The sequence below is a fragment of the Physeter macrocephalus genome, chromosome 9 (assembly GCF_002837175.3).
Source record: "Physeter macrocephalus isolate SW-GA chromosome 9, ASM283717v5, whole genome shotgun sequence".
Taxonomy (NCBI): domain Eukaryota; kingdom Metazoa; phylum Chordata; class Mammalia; order Artiodactyla; family Physeteridae; genus Physeter; species Physeter macrocephalus.
In genome coordinates, this window is record NC_041222.1 from 74,977,546 (window position 1) to 74,996,725 (window position 19,180).

Genomic DNA, 19,180 nt, shown 5'->3' on the forward strand with positions numbered 1-19,180 from the left:
CAATTCTAGCTCGCTTCTTGGCTCTGCAGGGAGAATATTCAGAGTCACGATAAAGGAAATGTTCATTATTGGTTTTCAACTTTTAGAGTCAACCTGAAAACAAAATAAAGAAAATGACGATAATATAACAGATGTAGATGTTGTCAGTTTGGGCAACAGAAATACTAAAGATATGGTCAGCAGAAGATGGAAAAGGGACAGATAGAAAAGTTGGAGGAAGGGCAGGGCAATAATACCTCATCTTACAAAGCCAGGGAAACAGATAAAAGTTGATGTTGTAAGAATGCAGGGGTTAACTATTTAAAATTTGAAGGCCATGCCATTATTGCTTTGAATAAAAAAAAAAAACATTTACAATAGGTATCATTGAGGGAAAAAGCCTGCATAAATATAATACCTTTAGTCAGAGGTATTTCAAAGACTTTCTCTAACTGTAGTATTAATTTCTCTTTAAGCTTTTATTCCTGGAACATTGAAATCATAGCATGATTTTATTTAGGAAACAATAGTCTAACAGGAAATATATTACTGTGAGTGAAAAGTTAATTCTTACCATTGATAAATCATAAATTTGTTTTTTTAATGCAGCCACATCTTCCTTTTGACTTATGTGTTTTGATTGTTCTTCTAGCTGAAAAAGCAAATAAAAGTTGGGCTTTTACAAACTCACTTTGAATTGATTTGGTTAAGTTTAGGAATATATGTGCATATAGATATGGGAATTCTAGAAGTCTCCAATTTTCAACATTATACAACCTTATAAATCATTAAACTACATATAATCCAGAAGGATTTGAAAATTTGCTTTAAATAATTTAAACATTTAAAGAAAGGGTTTTCTTATTTCATGAATTTTCTTTTTTTTGGCCAAGGTACATTTTTTTTTTTTTTAAATTGAAATAAAGTTGATTTACAGTTTGTTAGTTTCAGGTGTAAAGTACATATTATGCATATGTACTTATGTACAATTACACACATATATATATTCTTTTTTTACATTCTCTTCCATTATAGGTTATTATAAGATACTGAGTATAGTTTCCTGTGCTATACAGTAGGTCCGTGTTGGTTATCTATTTTATATATAGTAGTGTGTATATTTTTCTTTGAAACAATTGAAAAGCCATTTTGGGGAAACCATTCAACTGTCAAGCAACTCAGTCCTCCCTTTTTCAGTTATGTTGCATATGAGTCTGGACCTTTATATTCTCTTAAACTTTATCTGCATTTAACACTTTCTATTCTATATCATAATTACTTATGAGTTTTAACTCTCTTACTAGAGTCCAAGATTTTTAAGAGCAGAATTGGTGTCAAAAACCAACTATGTTTTCTTCATGGTGATGTCAAAAAAATGCTTATTTAATGATTTAAGTCAATGAAATTTAAGTATGATATGAAGTTAGAGACACACACACAAAATTATATAAAAACACAAATGAGCTTTACTTCCTGGTTGATAGTACTGAGCATTACCAGACTAAATTGGCTCAGAAGCATCCCTAACATGGACAACAAAAATGTCTTTCTTACACACAGCTTACATACCTTGGGAAATGTGGGGATTTGGGGGTGTCCATTAATAGAATATGCATGCATTCATCAAAATGAATGCGATATTTCATCAAAATCTAAGTACATTGATGACAGACTTTCTTCAACTTGCCAGATGGCATCAGCGGAAGGTTTTCAAGTGGCTGAAGCCGAAAGAGCCACTGATTTTAAGATCATGCCAATTTCAGAGAAAAAAAATTGTGGGGAAAAAAATGAGTTTCTCAGAACCACTGGCATAAGGTAATGGCTGGCGATTATACTAAATCTGTAAACTTCTGTATATTCCTTTACAGCTTTTAACATGTTCTCCCATAAATCATCTCTTACTCTCTCGCAGAACAACCCTATCAGGCAGGCAGGAAGTCTGGTATAAGTGAGAAAGCACCAACTGCGTAAAGACAGAAAGACAACCCATTGCTTATTAGCTGAGTGACTTTGTGCAAGTTATTTAACCTGGAACTCAGTGTTCTCATCTGTAAAAGTGGGAAATTTGAACTTTCCTCAGAGAAAGTGTAAGAATTCGATTTTTTTTAATTATGAAGAAGAGCTTAATAAGCTACAAAGTCAAAAAAATGTCAGTCACTATGGTTAGACAGGACAGTTTATTATTAATCCCATCTTACAGATGAGAAGCTAACGATCAGAACAATGAAGCCGGACTTCCCTGGTGGCGCAGTGGTTAAGAGTCCGCCTGCCAAGGCAGGGGATACGAGTTCGATCCCTGCTCCGGGAGGATCCCACATGCCGCGAAGCAACCAAGCCCGTGAGCCACAACTACTGAGCCCACGTGCCACAACTACTGAAGCCCGTGCACCTAGAGCCCATGTTCTGCAACAAGAGAAGCCACCGCAGTGAGAAGCCTGTGAACCGCAATGAACAGCCCCCGCTCGCCACAACTAGAGAAAGCCGCCCGCGTGCAGCAACGAAGACCCAATGCAGCCAAAAATAAATCAATGAATGAATAAATAAATAAATTTATTTTTTTAAAAAAAAGAAGGATGAAGCCAATTGTCCTGGGTGTTACAGAAGAAATTGGCACAGTCTTTTTTAAATTAAAAAAATTTTTTTATTTTTGGCTGCGTTGGGTCTTTGTTGCTACGCACGGGCTTTCTCTCTAGTTGCGGCGAGTGGGAGCTACTCTTCGTTGCGGTGCGTGGGCTTCTCATTGCGATGGCTTCTCTTGTTGCAAAGCACAGGCTCTAGGTGCGTGGGCTTCAGTAGTTGTGGCACGCGGGCTCAGTAGTTGCGGCTCGCTGGCTCTAGAGCGCAGGCTCAGTAGTTGTGGCGCGTGGGTTTAGTTGTTAGCTCCACGGCATGTGGGATCTTCCCAGACCAGGGCTCAAACCCGTGTCCCCTGCATTGTCAGGCGGATTCTTAACCACTGCACCACCAGGGAAGTCCGAAATTGGCACAGTCTTGATAAGGACTCGGGTCTCATCACTCCTGACTCTTACTGTTCAGTGCCTATTTGGTCTTCATCACATGCTATATGAAAAAACAACTCTGTGTCTCCTCTTGCAAACATTCTCTTAGTTTAAAGATTTGGATGACACGGAAATAATTGAGGACAGTGACTAGGAGAATTTGTGACTCTGGCATTAAGCAAAGGATTGGTCCATTCAAATTCTGTAATACAAGACTAGTATTATGGTCTAATGACCTTTGGAAATCAGATATAAGGTTGACGTTGATAATACTTTTCCAAGAAGGATACTGGGAAGAATTCTTAATAATTCCAGAGGTTTAAATTGCAGTAACCCACAAATGCAGTTAATTGTCACTTAATCTCATTTAGTATAAACACTGGAAGGAGCATTAAAGCTTATCATATGAACAACTAGAGAAGCAAAGTGATGTGCCTAAATTCACAATGCCACTTTCGGGGACGATTATTTTTTAAGTACCCATTTTCATTTTAGCTAAGGTATTTCCATTAGTTACGGAGACCATCCACATGCAGGAAGTGAATCCAGTATTATGCTGGAGCCAATGTGTACCAGCAGGCGAAAACCTATTTATTTTAAGCATTTCTTCCCAAACTCTGCATTCAGTGATGTCAACTTGGTAGCTCGAAATCGGTAATGGTGGGAATATTTATACCATGAAGATCGGCAAATGCTACAAATGCCTCCTCCCTTCCTCCCCTCTCCAGAGCCTGTTGTTAAACATCTACCAGCATACCACTGAGTGAAATGGACCCTAATCATTAGAAACCAAATAGAGCAGAGGCCAAAACCAATCACACCTCTGCTTTCATGTCAACAGGTTCTCTCCCATTTCTTGCTGATCAGCGGTCCTCTAGATCTGGAACCTTCCACAGAGAAGAGAAATATTCATTTCATTTAATAAATATTCACTGAGTACATACACCTTGCAGTAAGCTGAGTGTAGGGCTACATGACCAGGAAAGACAGTGTCCCTGCTGTCATGAGCAGACAGTCCACTGGACACGTGGAACTTGAGGGCACTTGGTAAAGACCAAGGAAAGAAAACTGAGGTTTGATGGACAACTGTTCAAGGGACCAGAAATATTTATTAGATCTATGCAGAAGATAGGCTGCCCTAAGAAATAGAAATTACAGGCCTTTAAAAAAAATTCTTGCCAAGGAGTCCAATTTGATTCTGAAATCTGATCTATCCACTGCTTCAATATGATTCTGCATGTTTTTAGTTGCTAAAAATGTAGACGCATTGAGATACTGAAAGTATCCCTCAAAGTCCAGCTGCCACATACCTACCTTTTTGAGTTTCTTTATTGTCACCTGTAGATCTCCCACTTCTGTTTCATACTGACGCCTGAGGTCACTGAGGGCTTCTTCAGCTTTGCGTTTTTCCTGAAAGAAAAAAAAAGATTTTGTTGATTTAAATAGGTTCTTCAAAATCCTGTAGGTGAGAAACATTTTGTGTCAAACTAAGGCTGACCCCAAGTCTCCTACACAGAGATGGTGAGAAGGTAAAACAGAAGTAACCAAACTTTAGATGCCCAGCACTTCCGGAATGGAAACTTACAAGACTGAAAGAACTGAGGAATCCCACAACCTACATACACACGTAACCTGGGGTGACACCTCTAAGACCGCTACTCAACTGTGATAGAGGGCTGCAGCACATCAATTAACTAGCTAATTAAATACTGCTGTGTTTAATTAAAAGCTATGGCACGATCAAGGGCCCCTGTGCTTGCCTGAATCCTATCATGTCATCAGGACTCAGGAAGGCCTGATGGGTTTACTGTTTTTCCAAGAGCTTACACCTTATCTAAATTCAAACCACATCACCTGCAAATTTCTACGCAAAGTGCTGCCCCATAGGCTGGTACTTCTCATGTTTGTCACCCCTGGTGCAGAGAATGGCAAAAGGGCACTCCAGGAGGTCAGGGGCTGCAGCTCCCATGAGCCCAAATATCTTTCAGTTTCCTTTCTCTCTTAACACATTATGGAATTTAATATCCTATGTTCTGTATTCAAATAAAGTTTTAAGTGTATAACCAGTGGAGTTGAGTGTAACAAGACCTAAATAAATGGAGAATATGTCAGCTTTGTGGATTATTCATTATTAATAAGATGCCAAATCTCCCCCAGTTGATCTATAGATGCAATGAAGTCCAGTCAAACCCCCAGCAGGTTTTTGGGTTTTTGTTGTTGTTGTTTTTGTTTTTCGAAAATGACAAGCTGATTCTATGGAAATTGAGGACCTAAAATGGCCAATACAACTTTGAAAAAGAACAAAGTTGAAGAACTAATACTAGACTCATTATGGAACTAATTCAAGACATTATAAAGCAATAATCATCAAGACAATGTAATACCAGCATAAAGATAGACAAATCAATCAACGGAACAGAATGGAGAGCCCAGAAATAAACCCAACACAAATACAGAAAACTGATTTTGGACAAAGTGCAAAGGCAATTCAGCAGAAAACAGCTAGTATTTTCAACAAATGGGCTGGAACAATTAGATATGCATATGCAAAAAATATGAACTTTGATCCATACCTTACAAAATAGATCCTAAATGTGAAATCTAAAACAATAAAACTCATAGAAAAAACACAGGAGAAAATCTTTGCAACCTTGGGTTATGCAAAGATTTCTTAAATATCAAAAACATATCCATGAAAGAAAAAACTGATGCATTGGACTTCATAAAAATAAAAAATGTCTACTCTTCAAAAGACACTGTTAGGAGAATGAAAAGATAAGTCACAGCCTGGGAGGAAATATTTATAGATCAGAATATATAAAGGACTCCCAAAACTCAATAATAAGAAAACAAACAACCTAGTTTTAAAAGTGAGCAAAAGATTTTAATAGACGCTTCACCAAAGAAGACGTAAAATGGTTGCCTGACAATGAGGGGCAAAGAAGGATGGCATGACACAGGGGCATGGAAACCAACAGTATGTGAACGTACCTTTATCTTGATTGTGGTGATGGTTTCTCGGTATATACACATATCCAATCTTATCATATTCTACACTTTGAGTCGGTACAGTTTATTGCATGCCCATTATACCTCAATAAAGCTGTTACAATATATTTTTAAAACCCTAACTGAAACAATGGGATAAACACATATGTGCAAGAGGAGTCAAGGTCAGGAAGAGGTGAACGTGGCTAGAGGACTAGGGGAGGGCACTGGGGAGAAGGGGGGACTTTCTCTGATCTTTGCAAAGTTTAGGAAAGTGGAGAGGAGTTATCAAGGCAAAAAAACCCAGCTGGAGTGAAAGCAGAGCAATGAGCCAGGCCAGAGCTGCGGGGTGAAGAACTGTGTGTAGGGAGCCAAGGTAAGCCACGCTTAGTGGAGGTGAGTTAGGGAAAATCTTCAGTCAGCGTGGACGTGTTATTCCAGAGACACTAGGAGACTGGGGCAGACTGGCAAATAGGTGTCATCCCAGGGCCAAAGCTGCTCCATTGGCAGCAGTGTGCTGAGGTTTCAGAGACCACATCTATGCAATGACTCACCAGCCACTTATGCCATCGCTGTGGAACAGAGAAAGATGCCATGTATTCACTATCCCTGTACCAGAGCCAAGGAAAATGAGGAAGATGGTACAATTAACAAAACATGAAGTGATAAGGGGTAGGGCCATGGTCAGGTATCCATCACCAACAACCAGTCTGGGAAGTGCTTAGCTGGAAGAGGCGGAGATTTGATGACAGAATAACACACATGCTTGATAAGTGTGTGATGAATGAATGAATGCACACATTAAGTGGATGGAGAGGGAAAAAGGCAGAAAAAGATAGGATGTTACTGTTTCTAGACTAGAAGAAATAAAGCGCTAACAAAAGAATGGGATAATCATCGTAATAAAGCTGGACTGTGGATTCTGAGCTATTCACTCTGCGAACATGACTTCCAAACAGTTATTAAATGTGTTATTAAGAGATAAGACCACCAAGAGACCCGAAGGCATACATGTGGTAAAGCAATTTAAGGTGAAGAATCTGAAAGGACACAAGGTACGCAGAGCACCGGAAAAGACCAGAACACCAATGGCCACGGTGCCCCTACCATACCTCAGGCACTGCGCTAGGCACGCATACAGATCACCAGGCTCGACCCTCCTTAAAGCAGGTAGGTGGCATTATCCCATCTAAAGTTGGAACAACAAAGGCTCAGAGGTTATGTTATTTTTCCAATGCCACTTAACTGAGACGGGGCAGAGCCAGGAGGCAAACTAAGGTCTATTGGATGCCAACACCCCAGGCCCTTCTCACTCAATTTTCTGCCTCTCAGAGTTAATGGGGAAAATGAATAGAAAAAAAGGGAATGTTCAACCTGATGTGAGCTACTCAAAGAAATATGTCTATTTTCTGTTTTCAGTAAACATCAATCATCCAAATATATTTCAGAAGGGAAAAAGATAATTATTTCTCCTATGGAAATCACTGAAGGTAGCACCCAACTTTCAACTATGAGAGTTTCTATATTGATGAGTAAAAGTATACCCCATTGTAAAACAACATCAAAATTTTCAGAGAGCATTTTAACTTCATTGTAATCTAGATTTAAAGTAGCGGTGGACGTGGGCAGCAAGACAGTGGTATTAAGGGTGGAGCCACCATTCTTTACGAAGGCGGGATCTGCCTTCTCTTTCAGGCCTCAGCTCTCCTGTCCCCTCTTCAAAGAGGCCCCTGACCTCTCAACCCGAAGCAGCCTATCACACATGCCGTTTCTTTACTGTGTTTGTTGCCATCTGAAATTAGCCACTTTGATTACTTACTTACCGTCTCTCTCTCTCTCCCTCTCTCCTTACTCTACCCCCCACCCCCACCCGACAAAACCACCAGCACTAACAATGCCCTTGTTGAAAGCGCCTCTGGCAGTCTGGACTTGAAACACCCAGAGGATGCCCGGTGCCCTGTCCATAAAAGGTGCTCTGAGGATTCGTTGCATGAAGGGGCCATCCCACAAACTCACGTCTTTCCGCGTCTTGTGTTCTGCAGCCTGAATCCTCTGATCCATTTCCTCTTCCAATTCACTCAACTGCATGGCTGCCTTGTCCTGGGCTCTGAAATTTAAGAGGATGCACACCTTTTCATTATACTCTTGGCCTTGTAACATGAAGAGAAAACTCTGACCTCATCTATTTCAAGCTCTCTAGTTTACAGATGAGGAGAAACATACCATTTAAAATAATATTCCCTGTTCCTTCCACATAATAAAATGATGTTGGCAATTCAATCAGTTGGGTGTAAAGGGACATTAAAACTAGATATTAAATAAATGGAATAGAGTAGATTAAATGGTATTAAACTAGATTGTGGCAAAGAACAGATAAAGATACCAAACTGCTGGGAGGCTCTCAATAAATTCTGAAAACGTTTTTTGCTGCGATGACTGAGCTACAATCCCAGACAAGAAAAGAACTCCATGGGAAAGAGATGGTTAGATACAATTTTGAAATTTTATCATATGAAACACACAATGCTAAATGCTATAGTTAGAAGGGAAAAAAAGAAGAGATCTCAAAAATTATTTCTGATTGGTTCCCTAAAGTTCTAGAACGTAGATATAGCTGCCCTTTAGAAAATTCCTGTTTCTTTTATTAATACAATCAATAAATCATATTTCTGTGGAGGCAGAGAATACTGATCTGCCAAAAAGTTAGAAATGAGAAAATTTTGTTGAGAAGATACCCAGATAGTTTTATTTAGCAGTTGTCTAGTATGGAGACACCTGTCACTTTACAATGATTGAAGCTTCAGATTAAGTCCTAAAAAATTTATTTTTTGTTCTCTCTCAGCTCTGTGTCCAATTATCTAAATTTTCACATGCATATGTCTTGCCTACTCAACTAGATTGTAAGTGACTTGAAAGCAGCCACCATGAGATTTAGAGTTAATTTACTTGGCCCAATGACATGGTGTTAATAAAAGTAGAAACAGGACCTCAGTAGAAGGCCTCTGACTTCCAGTCTGATTGCTTCTGCTATACCATCCTACCTGCTTTCAGCTTATTTACTCCCTCCCAGCACAATTTGTTCATGCATTAATTTAATTCCTACATGAGCTTCCAAACAAGCATTGATGGGTGGAGGAAAGACCCGGAAGTAAAATTCTGAGTGACTTATCACTATTTTCTGCTTCTGTTAACTTCCTCTTCACCTTACAGCCTGCCCGAGGTTATGTTAACCAAGTTTGGACAGTCAGCTAGTTCTAGTTTGTTTACAAACACTTGATGTTTGAAACCTAGGCCTTATGTATCTCCACAGCAACTTTCGGGGTTTTCTGGTCAACTCTGGGACTGGGAATAGCTAAGCCACACATCCATTTCTCCCTTTGTTATGACCCTTTTTTTCCAGCCATTCCTTCTAGACATCCAGTCCCAAACATCTGGGCATCTGGGACTTCTCCCGAATGTGTTCCTTCTGCCTTTTTCACTTCTGAACAACTCTTTTTTCTTTCTTTCTTATTTTTGGAGGAGGGGGAGTAAATCAGGGTAGTCTATAATGACACACTGTTTGCCCCAGCAATTCCCAATTCCCAGTAAAGCGGCTACCATGTTGGGAATGTCCACTTTAACCTTAGTCCAGGGCTCCTACCAGGACACTGGGAACCTCTTCTTCAGGTGCAAGTGCTGAGCGAAAAGACTGAGGCCCTCCCCTAACCAAAAACAGAGGTGGGGAGCGCACGGTCCTCAGTTAAGGATGTAAGGGAATATTTACAGTAGTCACTTAAACACCTCGGCAAGGTCTCTGCCAGCTCAGAGAGCGGCCTTTAGGAGGTCTTGGGCTTAGGACAGAGCCTGACTTCGGATCCCACCCACAGAGCACAGAAGCTGGGCGGAGAGAAGCACCATCAGCTCCACATCACATGACGCACTCTGTCCACAGCAGAGAGCGGCCCGGCTGGGAATGAGAGCAAAGGGAAGAGAATGCCATTCTTTTTTCCCTTATGGGTTTACACAGGACTATACTTAGAGGTTATGTGTGAATGTGTGTGTATGTGTGTGTCCCATGTATCTTTGTGTGGGTCTGTGTATATGCACCTGTGTGTGTACAGGGGAGTTAGTGTGTTTTCACAGATATTCACAGGACTCTTTAAAAACTCAGTATGTGTGTCTGCTAGTCACCCCTCAAAGGAGGCCAAATCTGGGGCTCTGATCCACACCCCAGAATGCTCTGCAGAAACTGATGATCTGAGGACCGCCCTATGATCCCACTGAAAGCCTCTAGCAGGCAAACTTGAGGGAAAAGATTGAAGTCAGGAACTGAAAACGTTCACTTAAAAAACCCCCGTGAATAGTTCAACTCTTGTATGATTCTAGGACTATAAAAACAGTCCTATTTAGCATCAGTGTTTTAAAACATTTTCTCTTCTGTATTTTAATTACTTCACAGGGTCAGCTACATAGTTTTATCATCATGTGGAGGGAAAGAATAAAGAGAGAGGAACGGCCTTCACCTGCCCCCATGCAAATGGGGGGCATCCTACGCAAGGGGCCGTTTACAAGTTCTGGGCAGAGACCAGTGCGGTGCACAGCGCACTGGGAGCTGCTGGTGGCAGAGCACATGGAGTTGAGAAGCATCTGTGGGGCAGAACACCCAGGAATTGTGACAAACAAAATGCCCTCTCTCCCAATAGATGCCAAAGGAGTGTGGTCTTCCAGGGAACAAAGAGGCTGATGTTTGGATTGCAACACATATAAATTCATTTTTGGCACTGGGTTGCTGTTAAAACCAATAAGATAGCCTATGTAAGCCAGCTGTGGCTTATATAAACTGTATGAGAGTAAGGGTTCAACAGTCTTTAGGCTTTCAGGTCAAGCTGGTGAGGAGGGTTAGAGAGAGGGAAAGAAACACTTTTGAGTACCCATCATGTGGTAGGCCCAGTGCCAAGTGCTTCACCCAAGCCTCACTATGAGGTCTCCACACCCCGAAGATGTGAATATTTACAGCCTCATTTTGCAGATGCAGAAGCTGAGACTCAGGGAGATTAAGTAACCTGCCCAAAGTCACTCTTCCGTCAGTGACAAGGCCAGGCTTCAAATGGAGTCTGCCTGCCTCTCTGGATGAACAGTATCCTGTATGTTTCAAGTGGCTGGATATAAGATAACGAATCTCTTTGAACTGTTCTATATGGAATCACAGGCCTTGAAGGGTTTATATGATAGGATCATGGGGACCTGCTGATGGATTGCTGGCTGACCCTACAAAGTACTGTCTGACTCAGCTTCCCTCATGCTGGCTTAGTTTAGAAAGCTCCAGATTCCTCAGGTTAGGGTCGTTCCCCCATCCATATGATAATGCAGTTCCGTCTTTGGGCCACTTGGTCAGAGAGCCAGTTAAAGGACACCTTCTGCCACTTAGACAGGAAAGACTACAATACCTCTTCACTGCAATGGCCAGGTTTTCCATTTCTGTGCTTTGAAGTTTGATCTCACGGATAAAGTTCTTTATAACATGTTCATATGGCTGAATTAGTCTTGGCTCCACGAGGTTGATGTTGTGATACAAGGTACTAACTTGCTCTTTTCTGCCAAAAAAATTAGATTAAAAATTAAATAAAACCGAGTAAAAAAAGTCAAAATTTCAGAATATTCTTTAGGAAAGAGACACTTAAGAACCAAGGAAGAAAAATGTAACAACAGAATGACCAGAATGGAGGGAAGACAGCAGTCAGAGATGCTATTGCACTATTCTTCATATTATTATTATATTTTTAACAGTGGAACAGCAACTTCATTTTTTTCCCCAGCTTTATTGTGATATGACTGACAAATAAAAACTGTACATATTTAGGTTGTACAGCGTGATTTTTTAAGGTGTACAAATGTGATGATTTAATATTAGAAGATGGAGGCCAGTGAGGGCAGTGGACATGCACAGGGAAGGATTGATAGGGAAGGATTTTTTTTGTCACTGCTGGGTTTTTTTTCTTGCATAGAAAGTTAAATAGATTTACAGAAAAAAAGTTAGGTAGCAAACTAATTACTTAATAATATGTTCCACCAATCCCTATAAGACATACTTCAGACTTTATGATCATAAAAGTACATATACCTATTGTTTTATAGTCAGTTAAAATTATTTCATATATATGATATTTATATGTGAGAATCCTCATACTTGTTATTATTAACATTTGTAAAAGACAAATATTTCAGAGTCATTTCAAAAGAAAACCTGGTAAGACTGGGCAGCTGTTCTGCTAGGGGATAAAGGAGTGAGTCAGTGAGGCTGGTGGTGTCCTTGACTCAAGTTTGGGAGCCGATGTTCTGAGTGATACAGAGATAAGGCCACGTGAAGACACAGGCAGACCGCCGTTGACAAGCCAGGAAGAGAGGCGGCTCTCACCTCCAACCCTGCCAATACCTTGATCTCAAACTTCCAGTCTCCAGAATTGTGAGAAAATAAATCTCTGTTGTTTAAGCCACCCAGTCTGATATTTGTTATCAGAAATACCTAGGCAACCATAGCAAACAGTGAACATTTCCAAGGTCACATAGTGACTGAGTGGCAGAATTTGGATTCAAACTCAGTCTGATACTGCAGATCACACGGTCAACCATTACCTTATATTGCTTCCCAGTGGTGTTAAACATCTGAACTTTGGCAGAAGAAATGGGATTCAAAATCATCACACAGAACTATGAAACACTTCAAAAGGTAAGGTATATATTAACCCAAAGCTTATTTAGGCATGGCCCTGAGGTGTGTCCACATAGCTATAAACTCTCCCAGCTTTTCTCTTAAAAATAAACTGCTCGATGTGTGCAGAGGCCAATTATGATTGAAAAGAACTGCTCAACTGAAATATTATTAATAAACCTGCAGGAATAAGTCACTTTATTTGGTGATATAAGACACAGAAAGTTGCCATCATCCTTCCTGTCAGAGCTGAGTACAAATATTGGCTACAGTAGTGAGCCATATTTATTAAAGAGCAGCAAAAAAACAAAAAAATCTCTACTCTTACATTGTCCCATGTAATTTCAATGTACAACAGGATCATTAACTTCCTTGCCTTTTGTCATTTACTGACCATCAGCGGTATACAAAGCATAAAAACTTTCTCGTTAATAGGGACCTGCCTGTCTAGGATTGCCATTAAGATACTGTCACCAAGAGTCCTTGTTTCTTGGCTAACTGCACAGCAATAAAATGTTCAGAAGTAGATGTCTCCAAAACTTCCCTGAATTTCTGAAAATTTCTAAAATAAGAAAGGAACATAATGATTGTAAATTCTCTTGAGTCCTTTGCTGGTCCTGGTATTACACAGAATTTCAGGAATAGTTTACAGTGAAGTGTACAAATAGATTAATTATAGAAAATGTCTGCCACTAGTAGGAAATAAGTTACATGGTTAACTGTTGTGTCAGAGACTAGCTGGATACTCATCTACGCTGCTTCTTTTTATAGGGCACACAGGGAAGAACTGACTCCTCAGAACCCTGGGCAGGTAGGTTGGAGCCATGTGACTAGTTGTGGCCAATGGACTGGGAGAAGAAATGATGTATTTGCCACTTCCATGTTTGGCCCCTAAAATCCTTTGTAAGATCCTCAGCTCTTATGCATTCTCATTATCCCTCTCTCATATTTATTTCTCTCTCTCTCTTTCTCCCCTCTCCCCCCAGCCCTCTCCTTCTCTGCCTCCCTCCTCATTTCCTCATCCTCATGGCTGAAGTGAAAAACTCCAATATGGTGAAATCATGTGGTGAAATATGTTTGGATCACCACACTGAGGGAAACTGCTCAGGAAGGATGCCTGACCACATCAATCTTCCCAATATGAGAGAAAGAAATGTTTGTATTTTGTAGAGCCTAAGGCTTGGAAGTTTTTTGTAAAACTCAACCTGAACTTAAAAAGTTGGCGTCATACTTTCCTAATTTGTTTTTTTAATCATCACCTTCCAGATTAAATTACTTTCTTACCTCCTTCCTTGATAGCTTCATATTAAATAAATAATAAAACTTCTATGACCAGGGTGAGTCTTTACTGCCACCATTCATTCTCTTTCAAGGGAATAAAAGACTATTCTGAAGCATTCATATAGTGAAGCAAACATTTATTAAGCACCTTACATATGCAGTCCCAGCAGTGATCTCAGCTTTTAAATGTACTATTCACTTAATCCTGACAACAGCCTTATGAAGAAGTTATCACTAGAATCCTATTTACCACAGAGGAAAATGAGGTCAAGAGAGGTATCATTCTGGTATTGGAGCTAGGATTCCAATTCAGCCCATCTGGCTCCAGAGGAACTAGCTCTTCATACCAAAAGTAAGTGCTAATCTGCTTTTCAGGGGTCCCAAGTGCATGTCTCCATTTAAAAAACTTTGATGTACCAAGATTTTTTGAAAATTATTTGAGGATAGGTATTATTGCTACAAGCACCATCTACATTTAAAAGGGAAGAATCATGTACCAAAATGTTCATTGTAGCTCTATTTACAATAGCCAGGACATGGAAGCAAATAATCACCCCCACAAACTTGTAATGACTCATTCCTAGACAACACAGGAAGATAAAAGGGGGCCAATTTTTTTTTTTAACCATAAATAAAACACTGTGTTAGCAGTGAGGTGTTCACATGCAGAATGAGAAAGGGACAAAGACAAACAGTTATTCGATCTTTTAAAAAATATTCTCTAGTTGTTATAAAGTTTCTTTCCTTTGAAACATCTTGGCCAGCTCTGTGCTTTGTGACCGCCTAGAGGGGTGGGATGGGGGGGAGGGAGACGCAAGAGGGAAGAGATATGGGAACATATGTATATGTATAACTGATTCACTTTGTTGTAAAGCAGAAACTAACACACCATTGTAAAACAGTTATACTCCAATAAAGATGTTAAAAAAAAATAAATAAAAATAAAAAAATAAACAATATGTGAGTATTAAAAAAAAAGGGACTCCTTTAACGAATGAAGGCACAACTAAATCAGAAGACGATCAGTGATAAACCCATCTCTCCTTTCCTGACTCTCTCTAGACACAATGTAACTAAGACTTTCCTTTCAGGAGCAGGAAACAGGAATACTCACTAATAAAACAAATTAATCTTGGACAAGAGAAGCTGGAGACAGATAACTCCTACGGGTCTCGATGGTGATGGAGAAAGATGGAGGGGTCTGACCTGCGGGCCACCTGGAAAACCAGCGAGTTGTGCGGCTACCCGCAGATAGATACACAGTGCTGCCGGGCAGCCATTTGGCCACATCAATGGGAAATTAGGAAATTACAGGCACAGTGTACAGGAAATAGGTACCGAAAACAAGTTGGAGAGTCCCGCCACAGAGCAATAGAAAGTAACTAGAATGTTTTCGCTACTGTGATTTAACCATTTTTAGTGTGGTTTAAATGTATAACCAGTTATTTTACTGGATGGTAATGCTTTTACATTCTGTAGTAAATCCTTTTAGCAGCAATGACCCCACAAGACAAACAAAGATGCATGCTTAATAAAAAGTTCAGTACCAAATTTTCTTTCCTCAAGAACGATGGTGATAACCGTGTAACTTGCTTGAAATATTTAACTGTCACAGCCAAGAGAAGCCTCAGGAGACATGACAACTAAGTATAAGGTGGTGTCCTGGACAGAATGATGGAACCAAAAAAAGGATATTAGGGAAAAACTGAGGAAATCTGAATAAAGTATGGAATTTAATTACTAATAATGTATCAATATCACTTCATTAATTTTAACAAATTACTACACCAATGCAAGAAGTTAAAAATGAGGGAAAGTGGGTGCAGGTTATATAGGAACTCTCTGTACTATCTTCACAATTTTTCTGTAAACCTGAAAACATTCTTTAAAAATAGACTTATTAAAAAAAAGTTTGTCAGCATTTATCCTCCACTATAGTGAATTAGAGTGATATCATTAACCACATGAACCAGAAGACACAAATCTCCTGAAGAAGCATCAGCATCTACATCTTTTAAATTTATATTCTGTACCAAAATAAAATGAAGTTGAAAAGGCCTACAATTTTGAAGCATCTAAATATGGGAAAACATTCAAAAGAGTCATAAATGGAGACAATTTATTTTACAAGTCTTGTCTTATAAAAGCTAAGAAACTTGTCAAAGTATTTGTCAAAGAAAGTACTTTGAAGGGAGGCAAAAACAGAACTTGTGACAATCAAGGGCTGAAATATTTATAAAAGTCGATATTCATACATGTCAATACCAAAAAAAAAATTGAGAATATCATCTGTTTAGTAGAATCTGCTCTAAGCTTATCACAGAATTTGCTCTTGAAGTGCTCTTCGGCCCTTGTACACAGAATAATTTTCTTAATTAAAAACATGACCCAAAGAGAAGAGTCAACTGCTGATTGACTCAACAATTTCTAATTTAATAATCATAAAATGTAACTCCAAAGAAGATTACAAGCAATTTTATGGAGGAAAAAAGCATAATAAGACCACATTGGAAAAAATATATATTCTTCAGAAAAGTATTAGAGATAGACATGAATAAGCAACAGATTAAAATATTTAAGTATTTTCCAAAACTACTCTGCTTTGCAATTTTTAAATGTTCACATATTTATTAAAAGATTTTCTTTGCACTAATGTACCTAAAAATTTTTATATATTTTAGAAATTACTTTTTATTTATTAAAAAATTTTATATAGAACTGTTTTATAGGACCACATATATAATAAAAGCAATTTTTCAGACAAAATAATATTTCAATAATATTAGATAATTTTAAGTATATTAGTTCTCATTTTATTCATAGGAAAATTCTGGTTTGAAGAACCAATTTTACAGCCACTCTACTTTCCTATCTCATTTCCTTCAAATGTCCCATCTTCTAAACACTCTTAGGTGCTCACTGTCCTCAAAAACATTCTTAGGTACTCACTGTCCTCAAATATTTTGCACAGTGCCCAACACACAATATATAAATTTTCAAAAAAGGAGACAAATATGTTATCTTGGTTGATTTCAAATTATCCCATTCCTTAACTTTTTTTTTTTCAATTTTTGAGACTGAAAAGAGTTGGGAAACACCGTTATCTCTCCCTAGTCAAAGAATATTTTAATCTTACTCTCTGATCAAAACCAAAACTTTCTGTAACTCCTATCTAGAAATCAAACTCTGCACATCAGTCAAGGCTCTCTCAAAAGTCGCCCCTTCCATGAAGCCTGCTCGGAATGATTCAACCACAAGAAATCCTTCCCATGCCACATTTTATCTGAAGCTTTATATACTGAGTTTTTTGTGGATGTTTTATCTTCCCAGTTACCCTATCAGTCTCCACATCCCTTGCAGCACCCAGAGATCTGACCAGCAACAGATCCTGCATTAATGAATGAATGAGGCCAGAGCCTAGGGAAGGAGGACACAGGGCGGGGTGGAGTGGAGAAGGTGGAGCTTTGTACTGGATCTGAGGCAGGCTAAGGACTCTGCCTCACGGAGGGTAAAGAAGACAGTGGTGAGGAGGGAGCAGATGAGCCTTGCTGGCACAGGGTCAGGAAGGAGACAAACTGGTATATCTGATTGCCAAGCTGAAAAGGGTCAATTCCCTTCTGAACACAGTGAGAAAGGAGAGATTCTAGAAGCACGACAGGTTGCATCTAAAATCTATATGCAAGGACATACACTCCTCTTCAACCTGCTGGCTGCCTTTTGCCTTGATTTAATTTTCCCCTTTCTCCTTTCACATTGTTTCCAACAGGGAAGCAGCCAATATTTGCTATATAACATACACTAAGAAAGCTGAAGAGAGTCAAAAATCGTCAACTGGAGAAAATGTCCTGTGGGGATTTCTTTTTTTTTTCTTACCCAACAGAGCCAAAATTTAATTAATAAATTAATAATAAAAAAGAGTACATTTGCTGTATAGGTATGTTGCAATGAATCACTGAAAAGCAATGAGGTACCCATCCCACCACCTAAGGAATAGAACTTCACCAATACCTCCTACTCATTTTTTTTTTGTAATTAAAAAATTTTAATACAATTTTTAAAGGTTACTTTCCATTTATAGTTATTCCAAAATATTGGCTATGTTCCCCATGTTGTACAATACATCCTTGAGCCTGTCTTATACCCAACAGTTTGTACCTCCCACTTCCCAATGGTCACAAAGCACCGAGCTGATCTCCCTGTGCTATGCGGCTGCTTCCCACTAGCTATCTATTTTACATTTGGTAGTGTATGTATGTCAATGCTACTCTCCCACTTTGTCCCAGCTTACCCTTCCCCTTCCCCATGTCCTCAAGTCCATTCCCTACGTCTCCGCCTTTATTCCTGTCCTGCCCCTAGGTTCATCAGAACCATTTTTTTTTAGATTCCATATATATGTGTTACAGGCTAAGGACTCTGCCTCACGGAGGGTAAAGAAGACAGTGGTGAGGAGGGAGCAGATGAGCCTTGCTGGGCACAGGTCAGGAAGGAGACAAACTGGTATATCTGATTGCCAAGCTGAAAAGGGTCAATTCCCTTCACAACACAGTGAGAAAGGAGAGATTCTAGAAGCACACCAGGTTGCATCTAAAATCTACATGCAAGGGCATACACTCCTCTTCAACCTGCTGGATGCCTTTTGCCTTGATTTAATTTTCCCCTTTCTCCTTTCACACTGTTTCCAACAGGGAAGCAGCCAATATTTGCTATATAACATACAATAAGAAAGCTGAAGAGTCAAAAATTGTCAACTGGAGAAAATGTCCTGTGGGGATTTCTAACTAATATTTCTGATACACAGAGACCCCTTCATTTTCTTCCACTTCAGATTTGTGTGTTTGTGGGTTGAGGATGCTGAAATCAGAACTCCATCCATTTAGCTAAATGGCTAAAACAATATGGTGAATCCTAAATATATTTCAATAATAAATTAGGATGAATTTTAAACAAAATAATGTTTAAGTTTATAAATATTATTATATGAGTTCTAAAAACAAATTAAATCACATGATTTTATGAAGATCAACATGGACTTATTAAAATATTGCATTACATAGATAACCCATCACCAGCTTCTACAGAAGATAAGGATTTGCTTGTCTTTCTAAAATCTCCCAAAGACTTCTTACTATATACCACAGAAACATGAGTACCAGCAAAGAACTCATTTTCTCTCCTAAAATTAGCATATTCTGGGATATAAGTGAATTCTATCTGTTCACTCAGCAGTAAACTTTTTTTAAAATTT

The 19,180-nt window shown here is 39.1% G+C and overlaps 1 protein-coding gene across 1 annotated transcript in view; it reads right to left on the reverse strand.

Annotated features, from left to right (window-relative positions):
* Positions 1-19,180, reverse strand: part of RASEF (RAS and EF-hand domain containing) — a 75,930-nt gene that overhangs the window by 39,684 nt on the left and 17,066 nt on the right. The window contains exons 2-5 of the mRNA XM_024132845.1: positions 11,393-11,539; positions 7,983-8,073; positions 4,293-4,388; positions 554-631 (exon numbers count right to left, since the gene is read on the reverse strand). Of these exons, the coding sequence (XP_023988613.1) occupies positions 554-631; positions 4,293-4,388; positions 7,983-8,073; positions 11,393-11,539 (412 nt within the window). The remainder of the gene's footprint in view (positions 1-553; positions 632-4,292; positions 4,389-7,982; positions 8,074-11,392; positions 11,540-19,180) is intronic.